The 25,296-nt window shown below is 58.5% G+C and overlaps 2 protein-coding genes across 2 annotated transcripts, besides 1 other annotated feature; both read left to right on the forward strand.

Annotated features, from left to right (window-relative positions):
• Nucleotides 1-1,741: 1,741 nt before the first annotated feature.
• On the forward strand, nucleotides 1,742-10,867 carry LPMP_190550 (hypothetical protein; the record flags this gene model as incomplete). The annotated part of the gene is made up of 1 exon (XM_010699748.1): nucleotides 1,742-10,867. One exon carries the CDS (start codon nucleotides 1,742-1,744, stop codon nucleotides 10,865-10,867), a length of 9,126 nt encoding a protein of 3,041 aa, XP_010698050.1.
• A 5,959-nt stretch (nucleotides 10,868-16,826) lies between these two features.
• LPMP_190560 (protein kinase, putative) lies at nucleotides 16,827-21,866 on the forward strand (the record flags this gene model as incomplete). Its single annotated transcript, XM_010699749.1, has 1 exon — nucleotides 16,827-21,866. The coding sequence occupies one exon, from the start codon at nucleotides 16,827-16,829 to the stop codon at nucleotides 21,864-21,866; it is 5,040 nt and encodes a 1,679-aa protein (XP_010698051.1).
• Nucleotides 21,867-21,949: 83 nt separating this feature from the next.
• Nucleotides 21,950-22,250: a repeat region.
• Nucleotides 22,251-25,296: the final 3,046 nt, after the last annotated feature.

Genomic DNA, 25,296 nt, shown 5'->3' on the forward strand with positions numbered 1-25,296 from the left:
GCTTTGGTGTCCGCTGATTGTGCAACGAAAAGATGTGTTGCCGAGCACCGTGCCCCGCGTCTCGCTGAGCGCCTTTTTCGCGCTTTCTTCTTCTTTCTGCGGTAAACATGAGGCTGAAGGGAAAAATCGACCGGTACGAAGACTACAGGAGGCGCTCTTGTCCTTCAGCCTGAAAAGAAGAGCTGCACTCAGCTCTCTTCTGTCCGCCCCTTTGGAGCCTATGTTTACCAGAGCGTAGCGTCAAGCACACCGAGACACCAACAAATATATACATGCCGCGGCTTATCCACCCCCCCCTCCCTCCCTCCCTTCTCCTCATCTTCCACTTCCTCGCACTGAACGTCCTCTGGGTGTGTCTGGGCCTCTCCTGTGGCTCAGTTCCTCTCCCCCTCCCCTCTCTACCAACTTTCCACCTCATTGTAAGCGAGCACGCGAGTTGCCATCTCCCTCACCCTTTCGGCCAACCTCTAATGAGTGTGCACACCGTTGTAGTAGGAAACACACCAGCAAGCACCGCCCACACCCCCTCCCCACACCACCTTCCTCGCGCTTCTACGCACCGGCACGGAACTCTCGCCTCCTCTACACCCCATTGCACTGTTGAGGTAGTAGGCTCTACACCTATTTGGACTAGAACAACAAGGGAGAAAGTTGCAGGCGCAGCATCGTAAAACTAACAAGGCCCTGGAGAGGTACGGTGTCGGCACAGTGCGTGTATCGTAGCTACCACTGCTTTGGGAGTTCTTCGCAGTGCGAGCGAGACCACCCCTGAGGCGGCAAAGAACACCGCTGTATGTGTGTATTCGCAAAGTGACTGCATGGAGCCTTGAAGTTTCAAGCCCCATCCCATTCTGTTTACTTTTTTCTCGCCTTGGCTGTGCGGCTTCTCCAGCAGTCACAACCGCACGTGGGATGCAGTGGCTGTTCCTTCCCCATTGCCTCATTTGACCCCTTCTCTCTTCTCCGCCTCCTTTGTTTTGTGCGCGCTTCGGGTGCGCCTTGGGGGCTGATCTGTCTTGTGTTGTTTTTTGGGCGCCTCATAGCCCCGCTGACCCTCCTGTGTATGTGCGTGTGTCTGTCGACGCATATTTCGCTCTTCCCCCCCCCCCTCTCTCCCCTGCCCTCACCGGCTTTGACTTCTCTGGCGCTCCTCCCCACTCTCGAGGGCCCTCACTCGTTTTGCTCTCACAGCTGATCTGAGAAGTGTTTGTGTTTTTTCTCTTTTTTTCCTTTTTTCTGTGGCGTCTCGACTTGGCTGGTCGCTGGCGCGATTGGGCCCACTTTTCGCCGCCCCTTTTCTTTGCGCCACTCCCCGCTGTCCACTTTGGCTGGGCCCACACACACACACCACCGTCCTTCCCTCCGTCCGTCAGCAGCCAGTGTGGCGCGTCTCGCCCAGTCGCCGTCTTGTTTTTGCTTTTCCTTTTCCCTGTTGGTGTTTGTTTGGCTGCCTTGTGCTCGTTTGGTGGTCTCTCTCCTCCTGCCTCTCTTGGCCCCCTCCCTCTCTCTGCGGAGAGCACAATTTTTTTGCCTCTTGCCTCTTTGTTAGCGCTCTCAGTCGCTCTCTGGCTGTCTCTTCTTCCCTCTTCCATAGAGCACCGATACAACTGCACAGGCGCGGAGAGGAGTACTCCTCTCCGCGCTAGACAGCATCAAAGGACAGGTTTACCACACGCGCTCGCGCGGTCGACCCACCGCCCCACCCCATCGCTGAGTCTCTCTTCACTGTTCTCAAGCACACATGCAGTTCTCCGACTCCACGTCGTCGAGCTCGTCAGCAGCTTCGACCCCGAGACGCCGAAGTGGTGATCACTTCGTGGCGGTGAACGCGTCGACACCGCTCGCGAGCGCGGCTTGCGCCTTTCACGGCATGCACTCATCAGAGAGACACAGTCGTGACAACGAAGATGCCCAGCGGCTGTATGGCGACAACAGCTCACTTCGAATTCAACTGACTGCGGGACTCCACAGAGCCGACAGCCCAGTCTCAGGCGTCGTAGCAGCGCCCCCAGGTGCTAAGAGTGCAGATGACGATGGTCAACAGCTCCGCATCCCATCTACGCAGCAGGCGCCATCCTTCTTTGCCAAGGCGCCTACTGCCTCCTCTGCGAATCAGCGATTGTGGAGCGATAACTCGGAAGCTGAGCTGGACACGAAGGCGTTTCGAATGACTCAGTCGCCTTCCTCTTCCACTTCGCCTGCGTCCTCCGCTTCCTCACTGACCTCTGGGCCCCAGAAGGCGAAAGCTAGTGCAAGCGCGATGAAGCGTCTGCAGCTGCGTCGTCTCTCGGCTTCCAAGACACCGTCTATGGCGTCGTCTGCATCGTCATCCACGCCGCTCGCCCCGGCAGCGCGCCGAAGAAGCAGCTCCTCGTCCTCCTCGTCCGGATCCTCTGCGTCCAATGTGGTGCTTCATCGACTCCATTTGCCGCATGCCACATCAGCGCCGCTTTTGATGACTGCGGCGGCCCCACCCGCCGCGTCAGTTCCACCACCTGCGCATCATGTAGACCCCTTGCGCACTGACGTGATGACGACCCCACCCACCGCGGAAACATCAGCGACACTGTCACTACATCCATCGCGGGTAGAAGCACCCGCGATGCCAGCCTCTGACAGCACCCTCACCGATACAGGCCACCACGGCACCGCTGGTGCCCGATTCTCCACTTCCTCCGCCAGCCCCTTGACGCCCAATCCCGCCGGTTCGTACAGGCCCCCGTCTAATGCACCAGCGGCGGTCTGCTCCGCCGCACCGCTCATCCAACCGACGTCGCAGTTGCCCACCAACACGTCTTTTGGGAGTAAACCTCCAAGCGATTCACTACTGCCGCACATTAAGCGGGCCGCTGCAGCGCACAGCAACGGCGTGTATTCAAACTTCGAGGACTTGTCGAAGGAAGAGGTGGGCGAGAATGAATTGAACAGCAGTGCAGCGAGTCGAGCCGCCCATGCGGCGCTAGACGCTGCAGAACTGCTGCATGAGCACGAGGGTCACTCCGACCCTTCCCCGGCGCAGAACGCAGCGACTCCGCCGCCGCCGCCACCGTCAGAGCAAGCTCACACATCTGAGGGCGAGGTCCAACCCACCAAAGGTGGCTTCATCCCTAGAGACAAGGGCTGCAACGGTACTGTCTCAGGCACCCTGGTAAGCAACAGAGCCGGCTCCGTACACACCCCTCCGTCTGAAAGGTGGCCACCTGTGTCTGATGTGGAGCGTGTTGGCTTGGATGCCGTTGCTGCTGCTGAAGTTTCTTTCGACAGTGGTGTGACCGCAGCCACGAGACGGCAGCCGCCACCTCCGCCGACCCCATCCACCACCACAAAGAAGTCGCCATCCTCGTCTTCCGCTATGCGACATGGCGTGGAGAGCGACGACACCACCAGTATTAGCAGCGGTGACAGGTCCTCCGATACTGAGCTGACAGTCGAGCAGCAAAACCCCCCAATCATGACGCAGGGCACCTTTACAACTCACACAGCCCCTGTCAAGGCGACGCAGGCTGTGGTGAGCTACAATCCCTCGGCCCTCCCACCGAACCGCAGTAGTAGTAGTAGTAGTAGTAGTAGCCACTCTAGCGGCAACACCAGGGACTGTGGTGGTATCCGCGGAGGCTCTGCTGGCGGTGACGGCGACAGTCCCGCGCCTGTTTCCGATCAGATGGCTCGAGCCCCCGTTTACAAGATGCACCACAACTACGACAGCAGCGGCGACGATACGGGTGCATTGTCACCACAGCTCCAGACGGTGATGGAGTACAGCGGCAAGCTGGAGGAGGCCGCTATTGCTCCGAACGTTGGCTCTGCGAAAGTGCCACCCCCAACCGTGATGGCGGGTGGCACTGTCAATGGCGCTAACGGCCAGGGCGTCGCCACTGCAGTCTCCTTGCCTGGCTTCCTGCAACACCTGCACCATCCTGTCCTTCAACACGCGGCAACCTCCGAAATGAACGGCGAGACGAAGAGAGCCGCCACCGTTCCTACGAGACCGACCATAGGAAGTGAAGCGTCGGCGTCGCGCGCGAGTGCTGCTCTGATGCCACCATCGCCGTCCCAGGCGCGCACCGCGGAGACACTAGATAGCAACTCCTCTCTCTCGTCCTCGTCCGGAGACAGCAATGCTGCGGTGCGGCGAGTGTTGGTGATGCCACTTATGCGGGACTTCAAATCGTCGTCCTCTACCTCCTCGAGAGACGTTGGCGGCAACAGCAATGAGCCGGGGAAAACCATTGACAGCGAAAGCGCAAGCGTGGCAAGCAGCGAGCAGGCCTACATCGAGGAAAGGGGAAACGGCAGCGATAGGCATACGCCGCCGTCTCACGCCATGGACGCGATCTTCGCGAAGGACATGCCCGCTGCCCATGCGCGTGTTTTGCCAAGCGTGGGAGCTCTCGACAGCGGCTGCAGTTGGATGCGCGAGGAGGAAGAGGAGGAGGGGAGACCCATCCACAGGGTCAGCGCAGAGGAACAAGACGGCAATCCCCTTGCGCTGCAGGAAGCCAGTCGCTGGGACGACGTGCTGGGAGAGATGGAGCTGGTCGACTGCTCAGTGGTTTCGCGCGTGTATCAGCAACCTATGCCACGCCAGCGCACCGGGTGCCGCTCCAACGGCGAAGACGAGGAAGACAACATAGACAGCGAAGACGGTGACGAGTATTGCATCTTCAAGGTTGTTTCGCTTTTCCCCATAGCTGCCGCAGACCATTGCGAACGGTGGACGCTATGTACTGGAGTGCAGAGGCGGTTGCTGGCTCTGGCAGAGGAGATGCGTGCTACGCAGCGCGCGCTCGACGAAGCAGGCTTGACCGCTGCTCAAGCGGTGCAGGCGCCTTCAGCCTTTCAGCACGTCGGTGCCAGTGGAGAGGTCAACACCAACAGAAGAGAAGCGGCGGGTTGCAGCGCGGACGATCCAGAGGACGCGTTTGCCCAGCGGAGGCGGCGTACTACCTGCGCGGGCGTGTCGGAAGTGTACGTCGACTCGCGCTGCCGTCTCATCGCCCAGCTGGAAGTGGCGCCGTACACGGTACCGCTGCGGCACCTTGTCGCCACCGCCACCTCTGGCACGGGGCTTCGTGAGAACGAAGTACTGGCGCTCATCCGCACCGTCGTTTGCAAGGCGGCCACCATGCACAACGCAGGTTTTGTGCATGGCGCACTGCATGCTGGCAACGTACTCCTCTCCAGCTACGACGGGGACGCGGTACTGGCGCAGCCATGTGGTCTGATGAGTCAAAGCTCGTGGCTGCCGTGTGACTTGTCCGTCATCAGCGTGGCACGCGCCTACGCCATGGCGCCATTTCTTCCCAAAGTCTGGGGTGCACGTCAGTCGCACGTCGGCGTCACCACGTCGACGCGACTCGGTTTCCCACAGCGGCCAAACACCGCAGAGCTCATCACATACCACAACTTGGCGGCGCTGGGCTGGCTCAACGGCAACGATGCACAGAACGCGAGGCAGTTTAATGACGGAGGCGACAGTGCTGAGTCGAGCATGCCCGGTACTCCCTACACCCCCATCGCCGCCGACGACCTCTATGCCGTTGGCATGATCGCATTCCTTATCTATTGCGGCGTCCCGCCGTTTCACATGACGTCTTTGTGGGCGGTGGTAGAGCGACTCACGTCGCTGGGTGATGACTACAGGGCTGCCATGCAATACTCGTCGTCGTCTGTGGCGGCGGCCCGTCAGGAGGCGCGCCGTGTGGTGGCCGAGTTCTGCTTTGGCACCTGCCAACAGAGCAACAGTGTTGCTTCTCTGTCCTCAGTCGAGCCCATGCAGCAGCGCGCCGTTGCGCGATTTCGACCAGAGTTCGAGCAGGCGCTGCAGTCCTTCATTGTCGACTGTGTGGAGGCATCGTGCTGGGTGGCGATGTTGAAGCCGCAGAGCGGGGTTCCTTACAAGGCGGGTGCGACGCAGCACGTCTACACCGACGCCCAGGAGCTGCTTAGTGGTCACCCCCTTTTCGCGTACTTTGCCCTTCCGGAACAAGCAGACGAGGACGGTGCGAAGACGCAGGAAAACACTCACGGAGGACCGTCGGCAGTGAAGGAAGAACCTCAGCAAACCACTGATGAGGGAATGCGCGACACGGTACACCGTGTTGCCTATCCTGCCTTCTGCACGTGGGCTCGCGCCCGTGAAGACTGCGGTTCAGCGCCGCACATGAGTCGACTGCACAGCAATGCAGTCTTCACCGCTCGCTGCACGGCGCTGTGCGAGGGCGTCTCTGCCGTCACGCCATACGACGACCAAGCGACAAGTGTGTCACCGAAGGCCCTCCAGAAGTACGAACTGCGGTCAAGGCTCTCGATTCTTAGCCCTCATGTGGTGGGGGTGCTGCAGGGATGGCAGGCACCCTTTCTTTCTGGGGAAGCAGAGATCAGCTGCGGTCATGACCACCAAACGGACGCGCGCACCTGTGAAGTGACTTCGGCGGCGGTAGCGGGGGCGACTCGGCACCGGCAGTGGCCAGGCGACGCTCGTTCAGCAACGGACGCTATCGAGTGCCGGCATTTGCCTTCGCTGATGCGACCGTCCACTGTTATGGCACCTGCCTGGCTTTTTGCCAATCATGACGACGACGGTGGCGCTGAGGCCGACATTTCGGCCACCGCGTTGGTGCAACAAGAAGATGCGCTCGCGACACAGCCCTTCTCTGGTGACGGGCTTCGTACTGACGGCAGCTTTGTGCGTCACCCGCACCTGCGCGCGCTCACGTTGGCGAGGAAGCAGAACGGCGCCTTTTCCTTAAGCCGGCCTTTTGTTCTTTCATGTGTGTTGCCAGCCGTCGACACGCTGGTGCTACAGCACTTAGCTGACTGCACGGTGACGGTACTCGCGCCGTTTCGCTACATCGTTCTTGATGCGTTACAGCGTTGTGAAGTTCGCCTGGGCCCCTGCGAGTCGTGCGTGCTGCGCGATGTGCACGACTGCCCTCTCATCGCAGTCGCCGCGCGCCAGATCTCCGGCAATAACGTCACCGAGACACATTTGAGTTGGAGTGAGCAAGGCAGCCGCCGTCCCCTGCTAAAGTGTAGTCGTGGCGTCACCACATCCCTCTATGGCCTGCTGTACAAGGGCCTTGTTGAGGACTACTCCATGGTGGGACTTGCTCTCGAGCATGCCGTCTGCTTTGCCGACGCTGACGAACTGAAGAGCGACTCCGCTGAGGTCGACGACGCCGTCGCTTTTCGAAGCCCGGCGATGGCGCGTCGCCGCACTGTTGAACTACTGGCAAGCACTGCGGCCAGTGAGAACCAGAGTCAGGCGCAAGTGGAGCTATGCCTTGCCCCGGAGGCGCCATATGACCTTACGCTGCTCTCGAGCAACACCCGCTACGTGCACAGTGGCAGGCAAAGCAGCGGTATGAAGAGCTCATGGATGCCTCTGCCTGACGTGTTTCATTTCTTTGGCGAGCTAGCTGAGAAGGACGTGGTAGTGTGCGATGTGCACGGCGGCACTCGCGACGGCGAAGCCCGCCCGGTGGTCTTTCTGATCGGTGCTCTCGGAGACGTTGTGGTCGAGCGATGCAGCTATTGCACAATTGTGGTGGCTGGGACGCCGAGCAACCTGCAAGCCTCCAAGTGCCACGACTGCCAACTGATCTTCATGGCACGGGAATCGGTTATTGAGGACTGTGCCCGCGTGGAGTGCGTGGCTCTCGTGACAGAGTACCTTCTGCTGCGCGAATGCGATGCGGTGCGGGTGCGGCCGCTCTTTCTCCACTGTCCCTTCAGTGATGAGGTGCTACGGCGCGTGGTCGATGGAAGCGTCGGCGGCGCCGAGGAGGAGGCGGTGATTAGTGCGTACGAGGCTGGCCGGCTTGATGAGCTGAACGCCGTGCTGCGTGGTGTTGGGCAAGGGGTATACGTGGAGGCCTCCCAGAACGTGGTGGTCGAGGACATTGGCTACTACTATCACCGCAGCGGCCGGATTGATGATGGCGAGCACGAGGAAGGGGAGGACGGCGCAGAGGGTGACGGCTTCTCAGTGTTGTCGGTTGCGTACGTGAGCATCCAGAGCTCCACCGCGGTGGCGAGTTCCTTGGGCGATGCCTCGGCGTTCATGGCAGAGGCGGCGCAGTCGCTCGCGGAGCATCTCTCCGTGCCGTGCTACCTCGAGCCCCTCCAGCGCTACAGTAGCGAGAAAAAGGACACACCCAGCCATGCGGATCGGCCTGTCGTGTCCTTCCACGATTTACTGAACTGCTCTGTGCTGCGCCTGCGTGGGTCTCTATGTCCGCTGGAGTTACAGGCACAGTCCACATCACGGGATTTCACGGCGGCACTCGTGGATATGTGTGTGGAGCGCGTGCACGGCGGCCTTATCTACGTGGAGGATGTCGTTCACACGCTGTGCCTGCGTCACTGTGTCGGCCCACTGGACGTCGTCGTCTGCGCTTCGGCAACGGTGTTGATGGAAGCCTGCGTCGGTGTGCAGCTGCGCACGGCGTGTGTCAACTTCAACGCCACAGATTGCGTCCATTGCCATCTGGCGCTTCACGTGAACAACGCACCACAGTACCAGCGTTGCAGGAGTGTGCAGACCTCGGCACTGAACATTACCGCGGGGGACTTCGACGCCATGCTAACCGCTGCTGGAGTGGACTTGACAACAAACCTGTACAATGCACCACTGCTGGTGGCGGAAGAGCGGGAACCGACGGTGGTGGCAGGGTCGTCAGGCCCGTCGTTGGAGTCGCGCGGAGTGCATGCCTTTTATGGTGGCTGCGTGGACTCCTTCACCGCTCCCTACAGCACCGCCGATATGTGCGCTGTACTGCTCGCCACAGCGCATAGAGAGCAACTGCACCCGCAGCAAGGGGGAGCGGTCGACAGCAGGCTGGGAGTGCCGCCTGACCAGGTGCAGCGGGTCATGTCTGTGCTGCGTCATCCTGTGACCGTGGTGCCCCCGCTTCCAGGGCTCTGCGTCAGCCCGAATGAAGCACCGTTCCTGGAGGAACTAGAGGCGCATGTGGGGTTGTGGGCCAAACGGCCGCTCTCGGTATCGCGCGAGGAGGCCGTTGCCATTGCACTGTACGCCTTGGCCGACTTGGCGGAAGTGTACTCGAGTGTCACGGAATGGGCCGAGACGACGGACCCGGTGCGGTTCACCGAGGCAGGTGAGCTGGTGGCTGAATGTGACGCATCTCTGGATCTCGATGCGCCACCGCAGCTCCTGGTCACGCGTGCGGCTCCCTCACCGCCTACCACTACCTCAGCCTCCTCGACGCCCGGTAACCTTCCCAGACAGGCGTCGGATGCTGTCCAGCAGAGGACGCCATCCCCAGTTCAGCAGCAGCAGCAGCAGCTGGAGACGGAGCAGTGCCGCGCTGCAGGCGACTCCAGTGTAGCGGGAGGCCAAACACCTGCAATGACTATGCTGCTCGAGGTCGGTGTGGAGGAGGGCGCCCCTGGCACGGAGGACTCCGTGGAGGAGGTCGTCATTCGCAGAGCACTGCTGCCGTCACTCCCTTCACCGCGGTCGACCCGCTACGCGGACTCCACGCATTTGCCAAAACACAACGTCGATCATACGTCATCCACAGAGGTACCTCAGGCCTCCCCAGTGACTCTTCGCCGACCATCACGGCCAGGCAACTCGCCGAGACACCCGCGGCATGGCGGACTCGCCTCTTTTGAATCAACAACGCTGTCGCGCGCAGCCGCGAGCTCCACTGGCTCGTCTGCCGCTGGGCTCGGTGACGGCGCTTCGATGATTGAGGACGGCGCCTCGGTGAACTCGAGCGTCACTGCACCGCCGCTGCCGCCAGGGCCGACATACGCACTGGACCCCACCAACTTCGGCGCCTCCTCCACCATGGACGTCTTCTACCGTACACAGCGCGACACTGCGCTGTTGGCCACTGGCACGACAGGCCCCCTCATGGAGGACGACGGCGGCGCGTATTCGGTCACTGCACACCATTTAGATGGTGAGGGTCTGGAGTTCACCTCTGCCTCCCCCTCGCCCGATCACATACGGTCGCCCGCTATGACGGACGGCATCACCGGCTGCCGCCTAGCACTTGTATCACCCGTGGGCAGCAGCGGCCACGAGGGCGCGTGGAGTGGACCACAGTCTTTCCCAGTGGCTGCGAACTTCAATGTGCGGGATGCCGAGGCGCGGGCTCAGTGGCCGTCGTCGTTGCAGAAGTCGCCGCGTTTTGTAAAGTCAGAGGTGCGCAGCAGTCACAACGGCGACGAGCTGCTGGGCGACATCACTGCGCCTCTTTCCACCAACAGTACTGCCGGTGCAAAGCGGCCACCGACAGCTTTGGTGAACGAAGAGGACGAGCCGCACTACACAAGCAACGCCGTGTACTCCTCCCTGCGTACCTCCTCGTCTTCCTTGGCCGAGTACCGGCGACGCGGCGTGACGTCGTATGCACACAACACAGAGCACGTTGCAGGCGGCGGTGACGATAGCGCTGGCGAATCGCAACTGCCGGAGACCAACTTCCTCCATGTGTCACAGGACTCGTCCTTGCGGCGTTTGGAGCTGAACTCTCCCACTCCCAAGGTTACCTCACCGACGTACATGAGTGCTAGAGGTGAGGGTGAGGGTAGCGAGGCTAGTAGTTTCTCCAGAGTCCAAAGTACCATGCTAGTGCCGCCGGCGAGCGGGCCTGCCGCTCCGCCAAAGGCTAACCTTCTGGGGATGATGTCGTCGCCCGAGGTGATAACGATGCAGGAAGCCGACGCGGACGTGAGGGCGCTGCTGCAACAAGTAGAGGAGGCACGTAAGCGCTTCGCGCGAAATCAGCGCTCGTGGCAGTCGCCAAAGGATGGCGGCTTGGAGGCTCGTGTACGAGCGGCGGTGGCGAAGTTGACGGCCTTAAAGGCTACGTGTGCCGAGGCAGTCTAGTGCGGCTCAGCGAAAGGCGACCAGAGAGTGGAATTATTCATTGTTGTATTTGGGGGTCCCTGTGAACCCCTTCCTCACCACCATGGTCGTCCTCAACGTGCACGCTGAGGCTGCGAAGTAGAGGGGGTAACAAGCAACACCATAGAAAAGCAGTGCTCACGGGCATTGGGAGGCAGGATGGGGCGCCAATCTCTTGCCATTTGTGTGCACCCGTACAAGTGCATGCGTGCACTGATCGAGCGTTGTACCTGCCCCCTCTGTCATCATTTTCGGGTGTTTCTTTTCTCAACTCCAGGGGCGCCGGAACTGCCGAGAGGGATGATGACGGCCTGCCTCGTATCCTTCTGTTTACCATTGCTAGCCTTTCTACATATACCCATATGTAACCACTCCGCTGCGGGAGACAAGCATAGACACACCCACACCCACCCACACACACACACACACCATCTGTGCCGACAAAAAGGCGCGGTGTCGCTGATGCTCAAAGGCGTGACCGGTAGGCATCACCTCCATCGAAGCGTGCCGATGCTGCTTCCTCCTTTCTTCTGCCGCTGGTACGGGAAAGGGAGTACCGATCCAATGCACCTCTCGTGAGCAGAGGCACACACACAAAAAAAGGCAAAAACTGCTCTGTCGCGTCTTCAGTTCTCTCTCTCGCTCTACGTGGCTCCGTTACTCTCGGTGCCCGTGTGTGGCTCCCCCTTGTGCCTCCACCTCCTCTTCTCACCTGCACACACACACACACACACACACACACACACACGCACGCACGCACACACACTGCACATGCACGCGCATTTATTTGTGCTTGGACACGTGCCACACACACCTCGCACGCTGCTGCTGTCCGATACACTTCTTTACCTCTCACATTTTCTTCTTTGTATTATGCTTTGGGGGGCTCTCCCTTGTTTGCTTCACGCTCTCCTTTCTTCCACGCATTCTGCGCTGGGACGCGGCTCTGCGCTGTTGCATACGTGTGTGTGGGTATGTACTCAACGCGTGTACCCACAGCACAGTATATCACTGCCAGCGCAGAAGGGTGCAAGTAGAAGCGGCGCGCTCGGAAGCACGCGTACCAAGCGGAGAAAAGGAAAGTAGAAGGCAACCAACGCACTAAAAGACCGCCGCTGCCACCCACTTGCCTCCTCTCGTGCATCACGACGCACTAAGCCACGCACACCAATTTCTGTCGCCACCCACGCCTCAAGAAAGTTGTCGCTCAATAGGCTCGTCTTTGCGTATTTTCACTCCTACCCGTGTGGCGGAACCTCTTTGCACGCTCTCTTTTAGCCCAACGGCTCCCGCGTATACCCATCAAGTGCGCAGAGAGAGAGAGACGAAATACAAAGCCACATACAGACGGCACCCACACGTTGCGTGGCGATCAGGTGTGCCTCTCACCCACCTCGTGTCTAGGCATCTCTTCTTTGGCGCATTTCTTTCTCTCTTCTCGTCTGAATTTCCTTTTTGCGAGGGCACTTCTGTCTGTACCAGGTGCGAGGAGACGTCTGGTATCTGCGCACCCCCCCCCTTTATCATTTCAGCCCCTCCCCTCTCCCAATTCCAACAGCTGCATTATCATTTTGGCCCCCTCTTCACTTTACTTCGTTGCCTTTTGCCCCCTCCCCCACCACCCACACACACAGACATTCCTTGTTGTTTGTCCCTCTTTTCTTTTTGTTTCGTATCGCTTCTTCTTTAAGGTGTGTGTGTGTGTTCGGCTCACACGCCGTTGTTGACCTTTACTTTTTGCTTTTGCTCTCTGTTTTACAGTTGTGCGCGCGTCTCGCACTCGCTCTTGCGCGTGCCGTCGGTTGTTCTTCGTTTGTTCTCTCTCGCCTGCATTGGTTTTTTTCCCCCCTTTCCAGGTGATTCTGTTCACACTACCCCTTCACCGGTCTCCCTTCCGCCACTGCCCTCCCCCCTACGCATACGCCTTCCCAAGCGACACATCGTTCTCTCTCCTTCCCAATCCATACCTCTCAGCTCTGCTCGCTGCTCTCTCTCTCTCTTGTTTTTCGTCTTTTTTTCCTGTCGAAACTTCAAGTATTCTATTCTGCTGTCTTTTCTGTTGTGTCGTTTTTCCTCTCCCTCTGTGGTCATCTCCAAGGCTGCGTCGCGTCTGTCACTTGTGTCAACAGAGGAACGAAGAAGTTTACTGTCCTTCCCCCCCCCCCCACTCTCTTTGGCCGGTGTTGCCTCTCCCTCTCTCTGCGTGTGTGGGCGTTGTTGTCGCTGTGCTCTCTCCTGTACAGTTTTGTTCGAGTCCTTCTCGTCGTCTTGATTCTGTGGCTTCTCTCTTTTTGTGGATCTTCCCCTACTCCCGTTCTCCCTCTCGCCTCTTCGTCTCACCGCTGGAGTCTGCGGTGTGTTGGTTCGCTTGTTGGGCACCTCGTTCTTCTTTCCTTTACCTCTTCAGCATTGCATTTTCTGACGAGTGATCGACGGTTTCTTGTTCTTCGTTGTTCTTCGCTCTTTTCCTCTCCTTCCTCGGCTGGGGCCGCTCCTCCTCCTCCAAAAACAAACCTCGCCCCTGCCCTTCCTCTCTCTCTCTGTCAACCTCCGCTGCAGCACGATTGAGCGTCGACGCGCCTACGCGACGTTGGGTTGCCCCACGTGTTGTCACCTCCCTCCCTTTTTTTTTTCCTTTTCGCCTCCGACGCTCTCCTTGCAACCTTTTTTTGTTCTCTCCTAATTCTTCATTGTACGTGGCGTTTGATGAACGTGTATGTGCGTGTTGTCGGTGCGCACACATCTCATCAGTGAACCAACCTCCCCTGCTGCCAGACGTTTCGCCTCTTACACAATTTAGCTTCCTCATCAACATTGCGTTTTGCCCCACCATCACCACCACCTACCTCTTCCCGCCCGCCCCCAGAAGAGCCCTCCCTCTCGTCCTGTCTTGCTGCGACGCATCATCGTCTTCATCCAGCGTAACGCCGACACCCAGACTTTCCTCTGGCAGAAAACCTGTGTTGCCTTCTCGCTACGCCTCCTTGACCGAGAAACACACCTACGGTGTGGACTCCGACGGTAGCAGAGGAGACGAAAGGGTCAACAGGCGAGGCTGGCAGAGAACAGGGCGGACGAGCAAGTGCTACGCCAACAGCACAGTAGAGAGCACAGGCAGAATTGGAAGAAATAGAGACGCAAAGGAGGCGCTTCAGCGGCGCAGAGAAGGGAAAAGGACCCCCCCGCCCCCACACACGCACACCAAACACCAACACCAATAAAAAAACGACCAGCCCTATACACCCCATTCACTCCCCCCTCCCCTCACGTTCTCCAGGTGCGCAGGGAGACCGTTAAGAAGTGAGAGAAGTTGCGGCACCACCCGAAACGCAGCTCGATCGTGCCCTCCTCGCCCTGCAGCGCAGCGTGTGAGTGTAACGTCGGTTGATTATCAAAGAGTCCTTGCAAAGAGTGATTGAAAAAGAACGACTCGCCTTTCAGTTTGGTGTCGATCCTGCGGTCGCCATCTCTGTGACCTCTTTCTGTCAAACTCTTCTTCTCCCCTCCCCTCCCCTCCAGCACACAGACACCCACAGAGAGAGACACAAACTTTCTCTCTGGCATTCTTTGTTTGCTTCACTCTTTCCGTGCCGACCTTCTATGTTTTTCTCTTTCGATCGGCTTCGACTCTCCTTATTGGTCTCTCTCACTCTCTCTTGTCTGCTAGCTCTATCCAGGTGGGAGATGTGAGTGTTTGCATCTGTATATGTAGACGTGCTAACTCTTCCGGTGTCTGCCCTCTCCTTCTGTTGCCTCCCCCCGCTCGCTTCTCCTTGTCATTCTGTGTTTTCTTCTCTCCCACGCATATCTCATTCCTTGTCTGTGTGTGCGTGTGTGTGTCAGTCGTGCTCCATCCTCCTCTCTGTGCTCGCCAGTGTGAGGGACACGTGAGGTGTGAACTTCAGTGCTATTTATTATTATTATTATTCGCGCCTTGGTGTACTTGTGAGGCCATCGCCCCCCCCCCCCCTCTCCTCCCTTCTCTGTTTCGCCCTGTTCCCACCCATCCCACCCCCAAAAGGGAACAGCGCTGAAGGCAATCGCCTTCTTGTGGAGCTTTTCTTTTTCGTCTCTGCCTGTACAGTATCCGCCTCTTTCTTCTCTGGTGTTGCGTGGGTGCCTTCTCTCACTCTCCTTTCACATTAAAAGCTTCATCGGCCTCTGGTTTGTCCGTGTGTATAGGCGGTGGTTACGAGTTTCTTGTGTGTGTGTGTGTAACAGCAGATCATTGGCGTCGTTGAGCAAGCTAGAAACACTGCACGAAACCGCCAAGAACACCACCATCAATACAGAAGCCGCAGCAACGAAGAGTTTTGGGCGTGTATTGCTTCGCATTGATCTTTCGCCCACTCTCTGTGCGTTGTGCCTCTCTCCGAGCGTGTGAGTGCGTGACTCCCGTGTACGCTCTTGCGTTTCCTGATATTCGATGTAACTTCTGCGTGATGCGCACACGCCCCTCTCCACACCTCACCCCACGCTGTTGTTGAACTCCTTTGCGGCTCACTGACTCTCTTTTTTGTTTGTTTGTTTGTTTGTCTCCCCTTTTCCCCTCTTTATTTCTGCGAAAAAGGAGTACTCCGGACAACACCACTTTGTCTCTCTCCCCGCGTGCTCTCTTTCCCTGTAGGGTGCGGGCTCCACTCTTTTATTTTTGCGCGCGCTTCTGTAGCTCGTCGGACGCGTGCCCCCAGACTAGAAGCACTGCCCTCTTGTCCTCCGTCGTTTGTATTCTAGTGCGTTTCGCTTCTCTCTCTCTTCCCCTCCTCCTCTCTCTCTTTGCCACGCTTGTCTCCTCTGTGTTGTTGTTTCATCAGCGTTTGACTTTGATTGCCGCCAGTCGACTTCCCCTCCTCCCCTGTCCGTGTTTTCTCCGCGCACACACACACACACACACCTCTTGCTTTGCCTGTGCGTGCCTCGGTTGTTGTGCAAACACTTCGCGGTTGCTGCTGCTTCGCCACCCCCAAGCACCCGTACCTGCCCGAATATAATCTCCGGTGCACTTACGCATCTCGTCTTGATTGTCTCTCTCTTCTTTGGTCATTTATTTTTCTTATTTCTGCTTGCCTGTGCATGGGTTTGGGTGTGGTGCATCCTTTCCTCTGGCTGTTTCTTCTTGGCAGTTCGTTCTTTCACTACTGTTGTCATTGTCCTGTCTGGTTGTTGTCTTACTCCCGTTACTCGTGTTGCTTCTCGTCTCTCTCATCCTGCTCTCTCTCTCTCTCTCCCTCTCCCTCTCTGGTGCGGAGCAGGTAGGTGTGCGTTCGGTCGCTCCGCTTCTTCTTCCTTGTGTGTTGCTTAGGTGGGTACGGGTGCTGCAACGCACATACTGCAGTGGTGTTCTCCTCTCTTGTCTTTCTCTACGGCTCGGCGCTTGTTGCGGTGCTTGCGAGAAAACGAACGATACCGAGAGGAAAACCCAAGAGGCGTGTGGGTGTCTGTGTGAAGGGAGGCAGAGCGCGACGTCAAAACACCCAACCACCACGAAGTGAAGCAGGCACGCGTGGACACACATACCTATTTCGAAGGAAAGCCACGTCTCCGGCTTGCTCTCTCACCCCTCTCCCTCTCAGCTCTCTTTGCTTAGTCTCGTTTTTTTTCCTTCTCTTTGTTGTTGTTGTTGTTGCTCTCTGTTGTATCCCTTCGCCCTCGTAACTCGAGCTCACTTTTCAAGCACTCTCGCTACTTGTTGCTCTTGTTGCTCTTGTTGTTCTCTCTTCTCCTCTACACACCCACGCCCACACGCACACCCATCTTGGTGTGGGCGTGGGTGTGCGTGTGGGCGTTTGCCAGCGCGCGAACCCCCTGACATCCTCCTTTTACTTTCAGTGCCACTAAAAGCGCACACTTCCGGAGAGACGCACTGTGCCGTGTTCTTCTCTTTTCTTTGCTCTCCACTCATTCTTTCTCCCCCTCCCCCCCTCGCGTGCGCTTTTATGTAATGATGCTACCGCCTAGTGCACCGTCTTGGGATCCAGGCCCACCTGACCCAGCTCTGTACTCCACCACCTCCTCGCGCGACGACACACCCGAGTACGGTGACACTCCCACTTCACCGAGTTGTTTGCACATTGTACGCACGACACCACCTGGTCTCTCTGCTGAAGATGGCACGGCCTCTCCAACCCCCGCTTCTATGGAGATGTCAAAGAGGGAAACTCACCACTCCCAGTGTAGCACTGCTCAACCTCTGAAGCCACTCACGGCAGAGCTATCTCTAGCGTCCGTGGCTGAGGTGCCACGCTGCACGTTGGCGGGAGTAACGATGCAAAGCAGCGGCGATCTACCACATTCCTCCATGGACGGCGGTGGCGTGTCCTCGGCATTGATTCGAGCAACACCTACAGCGCCCCTAGCGCAAGTGGATGGTCCGCTACGGCTGCCGTTGTTTACCAACCCGTCCTCTGTACGCCTGCGCCTGGACGTGATGCTGCAAGTATCCAGCGGCAACGCAATCTCTGACCAGGCTAGAACCAGCGCATCCTCAACATCAAGCAATCGCAGAGAGGTCTCCAGGACGTGGCAACAGTCCCCGCTAACCTTCGTTTCTCAGCTGCCCTCCGACTCTTGCATACGAGCATCGTCGTTGGCGGGATTTTGTGTCCAACATGTCAAGGCGCACGGGCGCAACGAAGTACCGTTTCCTGCCCCGCCGTCGGTGCACCCCGCCTTGTCGACGACTAATTCCGCGGGCGTAGTGTCCGTCTTATCTGATACGCACTTTGACAGGAGTGTCGATGATGCATGCGGTGCCGTCGAGTCGAACTTTATTGGAGCCGCCGCTGCGTCGTGCACGGTAGTGCATGCGACTCCGAGCGCATTTGGCGCTCCACCTCGCCCCAGCACTGCGCTCAGCAGCGGTCTCGCCGGCGTCGGCGGAGCGCCATCATTAAACTCTTCCAATCCCTCGACTAGTGTGTCTGCTCTGAAGGATCGCCATAGCAGCGGCACCGGCATGGACTGGGTGCCGAGTAAATCGAGCTCGCTACAACCATTCCGCGCGAGCTTGCTCGACAGCGACGATGTCGGCGCAGAGGACTTTGGCAGCGAAGTGTCGGGCACAGAGGTCACCTCTGTCAGAGTGGAGGTCTCTCACAGAAGGTGCGATAGCGCAGTGACGGGCGGCCGGTGTAGTCGCCTGGCTAGTGGGAGAAGCGTCAGCACCCCTGTCAGTGGTGCGCTCGGTGGTTTCGCACCGGATGTAAGCGGCACCTCAGCAGGGGGAACGACAGCCAGTGTCGCAGCTGTCCGACCTGCAGGAACGGGAAGCGGTGGCGGAGCCGAGGTGCAAGCGACTGGATGCCCCTTTAGTTGGCGCATGTTCTCTTCCCTCACCTCCCAGCGCGGTAGCGGCGACGGCGGAGCGCCTGCATCGTCCCTAGGCATATTTCAAAGCGGCCTTTTTCTTTCCATGGACGAGAGCGACGCGCTGCCGGCGTCTGTCATGGACGTGCCCATGACGCCACAGAGCTTTTCAACAATGCTGCTGGCGCGGGAGAGCGGCGAGGGGGTGCCGTACACCTTTCGCACCAGCAGCGCCGCTTCCGTGGCGACAACAAACGGTGCGCGCTTCTCTCCTTTTCCTCCTCCTGTGCCCGAGGGTAGCGACACGCTACTTGGGCTGTCCTCACAGCAGGCGACGATTCTGTCAGGAGCCGCAGAGGAAGTCTGGTGCAGAGACGGGGTGACCGTAAAAAGAACGGAGGAGTGGTGCGTCGACGGCGGGGATCGCGACAGCCACGGGGCATGCACCAGGAGTACGACTGTCACCTCCGGGTTCGGACAGCGCCCCAGCCTGGTCACCGACAGCGGAAGCGCTGGGCTCGTCTTGGGCGGACACTACATGACGCCGCTCAGCAGCTTTCATCTCGCCACTGGCAGCAGTCAGCCGGAGATGCCCATGAGCGGTGTCAACGTGGACGAGATCCCTTCCACCCCAACAGACCTCACCGCTTTACCCCACCCACCGCCGCTGTTCTCTGCGCACCACCGGCGCCAGCGGCAAGGCGGTCTTCACCGCAACTGTGGCGGCGGTGTGGGCAGCAGCAGCTCCCGCGTAGATTGGGAGACGGGCGTAATCGAAACGGACAGGCTGGAGCGCGCGCGAGCGGTATCAAAGGATAGCGCAAGGACGTACGAGATTGTGAACGAGAAGTACGTTATGTATGATTACGAGCTGGGCAAAGGGTCCTACTCGACAGTGCAGTTGTCCTATAACTTGGTGGATGGCCATTTCTACGCCGTGAAGGTACTGGATTGTGCTCGACTAAAGCGTCGCCAGCTCGGCTCCGAGGCAAGTCTGTGCAAGATTGATCAAGAAATCACAATGATGAAGCAGGTGCAGCACAGAAACATTATCGCGCTACACGAGGTTATTCGCGACCCCAGCATGCGCTACGTCTACCTTGTGCTGGAACTGGCGGAGTCCAGGGAGGTGCTATCGATGCGAGACAACGGTGATGTGCTGCCACGCGGCGAGAACGCTGCCTCCAAGGCCTACCCGGAAGACACCACGCGTGAGATTGTGAAAGGGCTACTGCAGGCACTCATGTACGCGCACTACCTTGGCGTTGCGCACCGCGACATCAAACCGTCTAACGTCCTGCGCACTGCGGACGGCACAGTGAAGCTGTGCGACTTTGGTGTCTCGGTTCTTGCTGGGGAAGTTGCGATGCAGCTGAACCGCGAAGGCAGCGTGGCGTTCTTGGCCCCGGAGTTGCTGCTGTCGAGGGAGGCGGATGTTACGCGCTCTTTGACGCCGCCCGACTCATCTCTGAGCACCACACAAAACAGGAGCGCGCTGCACATACTCGGTGACGACACGCTAGCCAGCACCGCCAGGACCGCGTGCATAACTGTCACCTCGACTACAACAACCACGAGTGCAATGCAGCTTGCCAGCTCCGTCAGGCAGGCTTCACCCATGGAGGAGGCCGCCACGTCGGCCCCGTGTCTCACCGCTGTGTTCGCAGACGCTACCCTACAACCCAGCCCACGTGCGACATCGTCACGCTCGCCGCAGCGAGAGATGGCGAGCCTCAGTGGCGACACTTCGAGTAGCATTCCTCCACAGGCGTCATCGGTATCTCTGCCGCAGCGCGACGCCTGCGGTGACGGTGGCGCCCCCCATCAAGCTTCCTTCCGCACCTCCTCACTGTCCCCCCGCGGCACTGCAGCACCTGCCCATGGCACCGCAGACGTGATGGTGTCTGCCACTCCTTGCAGTGGTTATGTCTCCGCTGCGTCACCGCTGACGGGTACATCTTGGACGTCCACCCCGGCCGTGCAGCAGCTGGGCTATCCGTTGATAGCCGTTGACCACACACCGGTCGACCTGTTCAAGGCGGACGTCTTCGCGCTGGGGGTGACCGTGTATACCATGCTCCTAGGCCAGCTACCGTGGCGGGCGTCGAGTGCGGAGTCGCAGCGCACAGCCATACTCGCCGAGCCCGATCCTTTTCTGCGCCTCTACAAGGCGGCGTACGGCGACGCCTACACGTGGCCGGCAAAAATTCGAGAGGCGTGCATGCCGTGTTGTGACATGATCGCCGGCGACGCTTTCCCCGTCACCTCCCCTGCCACCGTGTTGGCAAGCAACAAGGATGGCCGCAGCGCCAGTCACGGCAATGCGAACTACTCAGAGCGAAGTGAGGAGCCGCGGGTGTGTGCTGCGGAAAAGGGCAATGGGGCGGCGCCGTCACGAACGACTGCCCTCCCCTGTAAGTGGACCCAGTGGAGCAGCACGGGAGCGAGCCAGGACGAATGCACCTCGGGGCCGGAGAGGTGCGCGCTGACAGCGACGAAGTGGGTTGCCGCTCCTCACTTTTACTGCGATGTCACCACTCGGAGAGACCCCAACTCGGTCAACCACGTCGCTCAGTACAGCAGCAAAACTGCTGGTTTGTCGTGTCCCACGAGTCACCTGCTGGCGACGAAAGCAACGGAGGGCTCATCTCGCGCCCTAAGCGACCTCGCACAGGCGCGAAGTGATGACGATGACTCGAGGGTGGAGTTTGCAGCATCCCTGCCACCGATGCCGCAGCAGCCCCCTCAGTGGAAGTCCCTTGTGGACGTCTCCCTTGGCTCGGTCCCCATCAAGAAAGCCACCGCAGCGGACACGTCCACCACGGAGCAAGCTCAGATGACGGTGACGCATCGCCGGGGCGGCGATAGCGAGCGCGTCGAGGGAGACTTGCGGGATAAGAACGCCACGAGAGCGTGCGTCACGTCGAGCACCTCCGCCTCTACGCTACTGCCCTCGCAATTCGCGACCCAGACACGGCTTGGGGCCGTGATGAAGGTTTCGAACGCGCACTCGTCCTGTGCGGGCGAGTATGCGGCCTGGCAGTCGTGGGGCGCAGCGTTGAAGGGTACAGAAGATCCCCCACCGCTGCGACCGCCCAGGCCCACGACGACGCCGGATCAGCTGAATATGCGCCATCACGTTCTCAAGGCCGACAACGGCGACTGGACAGCGACTGACGTACCTGATGCGGTAACTAGCGTGAGGGAAAGCACGATGGAAGCGAGGCAGTGGATGCGGCGCTCCTCCAGCGACCTCCTGAGTACTGTTCTGTCAACGGTAGTCAGCACAACCGTATCTTGCAGCGCTGCTACATCGACCACATCTTCCCTGTCGAGCGACGACGAGGAGGACCTAGAATCGTGCGAGAGCATCTACGAGCGACTCTTTGAGCAGGAGCAGCCGTGCCGCCCATACAAGGTAGCGGAGCACATGCCTCTACCTCTAGTGCCAGGCGCCTCTCGCGAGATTAGCGGCGACGCCGTTGACTTTGTGCGATCGTGTCTCCACTTGGACCCCACAGAACGTCGCACTGTGTTCGAGCTGTTCCGCCATCCCTGGATTCGCGGAGAGGAGAAAGCGGGGGTGGCGGAGCTCAGCACCTCCCTCAAGCTCCCGAGACGGTCCTCGTCAGTGGACGAGAACGGTGGTGACGAGGAATCGTCGTTTAGTCCTTGAAAGCACGCAGTTAACACCAATGAATGAGCACGTCGTTGCACGAAAGGCAGTGGGGACCAGGCTGATGGCAGCCTGAACTACCCCAGTGCGCGGCACCTGCGCCGCTCCTGTGGCAGCCGTGAGCGGGTGCTGCACGTGTCCGACCCGGCCCTCGCTGCCTACGGGGTTTGGGAAGGATGAGTGACACCCCGAGGGGAGGCACGCACGGGGTGGCGCCCGGTATGATGTGGGGGCAGCTGCGCGGCGAGCTGCGGAGCGGATGGTGGGTAGAGCTTGAGGTCGAGGCCGTGCTCCAGGCACGGGAGCCAGCAGTACTCGAAGCGGTCTGTGCCTCCTGCTGCTTCGCAGCAGACGATGGTTCTGTGCTAGCCTGAGTAGAGTTGAATATCAACTACGGCTCGACGGCAGGGAAATGGGGCCTACGGGGGAAGAAAAGCCTTCGCTTGGCACTGCGCTTCGTGAGGCGAAAAGTCTCTCCTCTTCACTCCTTTCTTTTTATGCTTTTTGTTACTTCGCCATTCTGCCTCCGTCCACTCGGGCAGGCGTTTGTACGTTTGCCGGTGTTGCCGCTCTCACGCCCCCTACTCCCCCCTTACAAATCTACGTGACCTCGGCTTGTATGCTGTGTTTTCTGTTCGCCATGTGTGACGCCTCTACAATTCTCCGCTGCGATGCTCGCGTGTGCGTGTGTGTAGGGGAGGGGCATCTTAGCTCACTCAGATGCTTCTTGCTCATGTATGATCGCCTCCTTTTCTCGATAGATTCAAGTCTGATGACGTGGGGGTTTGTTTCGTGTTGAGCAATCGACACATCGCTATTACTCCCAATACCAAGGCGCCTCGATCGCACCACGACGACTGTGCAGAGAGCCAAAAAAAAACAGAAGACTGGCCGCCCTACCTGATCGCTGCCTCTGGAAAACTTGCGCTGCGCCCCTGGTGCCAAACGCCTTGATGCTCTTCGCTCGCCCCATCCCCCTCTTTTCGTCCCTCTCCTCCTTTTCTCTCACACGCACCGTCTCACTGATCATCGGCGCTCTGGTGCACCACGAGGAACGTGCACGTCTACAAGGAAGCCGAAGAAGGTGAAGCCTGTATCATCACCTCTCACAACTGCAGCGACACAAAGGCCACACGGCACCGGCACTACAAAGTGAATAGCACAGCGCGAAAATAAATAAATAAATAAACAGACGTGAGCGTCACGCGAGGGAATTGCGCACTCTGCGCCTCACTGTTTCTCTAGTAGCCGTAGGACCTCCCTGGAATACTCATCCGCAGCCATAAACTTAAGCACATCGTCGTTCCTCCGCCTCCACTCCCTCCCACACGTCCTACTTTCCCCACCTACCCACACCCGCCATAGAGAAACATTAACTGAAGTATCTCATCTCTTACTCCTACCAACTCTCTTTTCGCTTTACTCACACGTTTTTCTTCGAACTCCTCACCCCATCGCACCTCCTCCTTCGCTGTCCCCCGCGACCCTTGACATGCATCTGGCTGACACACACACACCTCCCCTGTTTATTTCCTTTTCTTCATCCTTTTATCGTCTCTCTATTTCTGAGTAAAGACACAGCGGAGAAAGACAGAAAGGGCTTCCACGCCCACCGTAACGACAGAAAGGCAGTGCTGGTGGAGGGGGAAGAGCGCACTCGTGACCGTGTGTGTGTGTGTGTGTATCCGTGCATCTCATTGGGTCTTCATCTCTTTTTCAAGAATATATATTTAGTAACGTCCCCGCCTTCTTCTATCGGCCTCTCTCTCTTTCTTTTTCACCTCCTCTAACCAGTCTTTGCTCACCTGTGGTTCTCTCTCGTTGTGCCTTTTCCTTTCTCTTGTTGCCGTTGCCGTTGTCAGTGTGCAGCTCTGCCACTGTCGCCCTGAATTGACTACTCTCTTTTGCTCTGGTGGGCCTCATTTCGCCTACTTTTTATTTTATTTCTTTGATAATTTCTTTTCGCTTATTTTTTGTTTTGCTTCTGCTGTTTTTCACGCACACACGCGTTTGTTGTTTACGTTGTCACCCACCCTCTCTCTCTCTGAGTTTTGTTCTTTCCTACCCCCTCTCACTCACTCACACGCGGATTCGGCTGGCTCTTTTGTTGTTGCGCTTTTCGCTCTTTACCCTCGCTTCAACGGGACCTCGTTGTCGTTGTCTCCCTCTTGTCGTCACCTCTCTGTATATCGCTTTTTTCTCTCCCCCTCCTGGCCTTTATCGAGTGCGTCTCTCTCTCTCTCCTCCATTCGCACTTCAGCAGCGCTGCTGTTTTGTTTTGTGTGTGTGTGTAAATTCGCGTTCGCTCGCTCTTTTTGCTCTCCTGATTTGTCCGACCTCTCCCCTGTTTCCCTGTGGTGTCGACGGGCCGTTTGCAGGACTCTTGCAGCTTACTGCCACTCCTCCTGCCCTCTCTCTGTCTCCTCTCGATCGCCTGACCTGCTCGTCCTACAACGACGACGACGCGGTGGCCAAACACACCTGCGGAAAGGCCCCTTCTGCCCTTTTTTGTGTTTCTTTGTTGCCTCTCCCCCTCCCTCTCCCCCTCCCTCTCCCCCCTCTCTTCCCGCTGGCCCTCTCGCCATTTTCCTTTGTGTGCATGTGTGTTGAAGTCGCTTTCTTTGGGTTTGCTCTCTGTTCTTATTTTTTTTCCTCTCCCCTTGTTGGCAACACGGTCGCTTGTCTTTACGTTTCTTCGCGCTGCGCCACCTATCCATCGCAGCTGTCATTGCAACCCCTTTCTCCCTTTCCTCTCTCCTTTTCTCTCCCTTGCAACTCGTGTGTGTGTGTGGGTGGGTGTTTTGTGGCGCGTAATCGGAGCCGTCGTCCTCCCGAGCTGTGCATGGTGTCCACCCATACAGCCCCCCTTTGTGGCTTGTGGACGCTTTTTTAGTGGGCTCGTGTTCTCTCGCAGTTGTTCACTCTGTCCCCTCCCCCCCCCCCCCGCGTAGCTCACTAGGTGGCACACGGCCCTTCTGCTCCCCCTCAGCTTTTACCCATCAGCTCTCTCTCTCTCTCTGTGTGTGTGTACGTGATCATCTCGTACGCTTCTCCTTTCTTTTTTTCTTCTCTTTGCAGCACCTTCCATTGCCTTCGCAGTTATTTTTGCGTTTTGTTGTTTCGGGCTGCGTGGCTATTTGCAGCACTAACTCTACTGAGCTTTTTTCTTTATCTCTTCCCCTTCCGTCGCTTTCCTGTTCCACCACACTCCAGTGGCAGGGATCCAGAGCGTATTGTGTTGTTTTCTCTTCTTTGGTGCTCGTGGGCCTCCTCCCCTCTCTACTTTCTTTCCCGTGTGGGTTTGTTCGTTCACCCCCTCCCCCCCCCCCCCCACACACACACGACGGCTGACAAAGCGGCATGCGCTGCAGTCGGGCGCCTCGAGTCGCCTTCTTTCTGACTCTCGCGACAACGATCAGTCCGTTCTCGT

This window comes from Leishmania panamensis, assembly GCF_000755165.1.
Source record: "Leishmania panamensis strain MHOM/PA/94/PSC-1 chromosome 19 sequence".
Lineage (NCBI taxonomy): Eukaryota > Euglenozoa > Kinetoplastea > Trypanosomatida > Trypanosomatidae > Leishmania > Leishmania panamensis.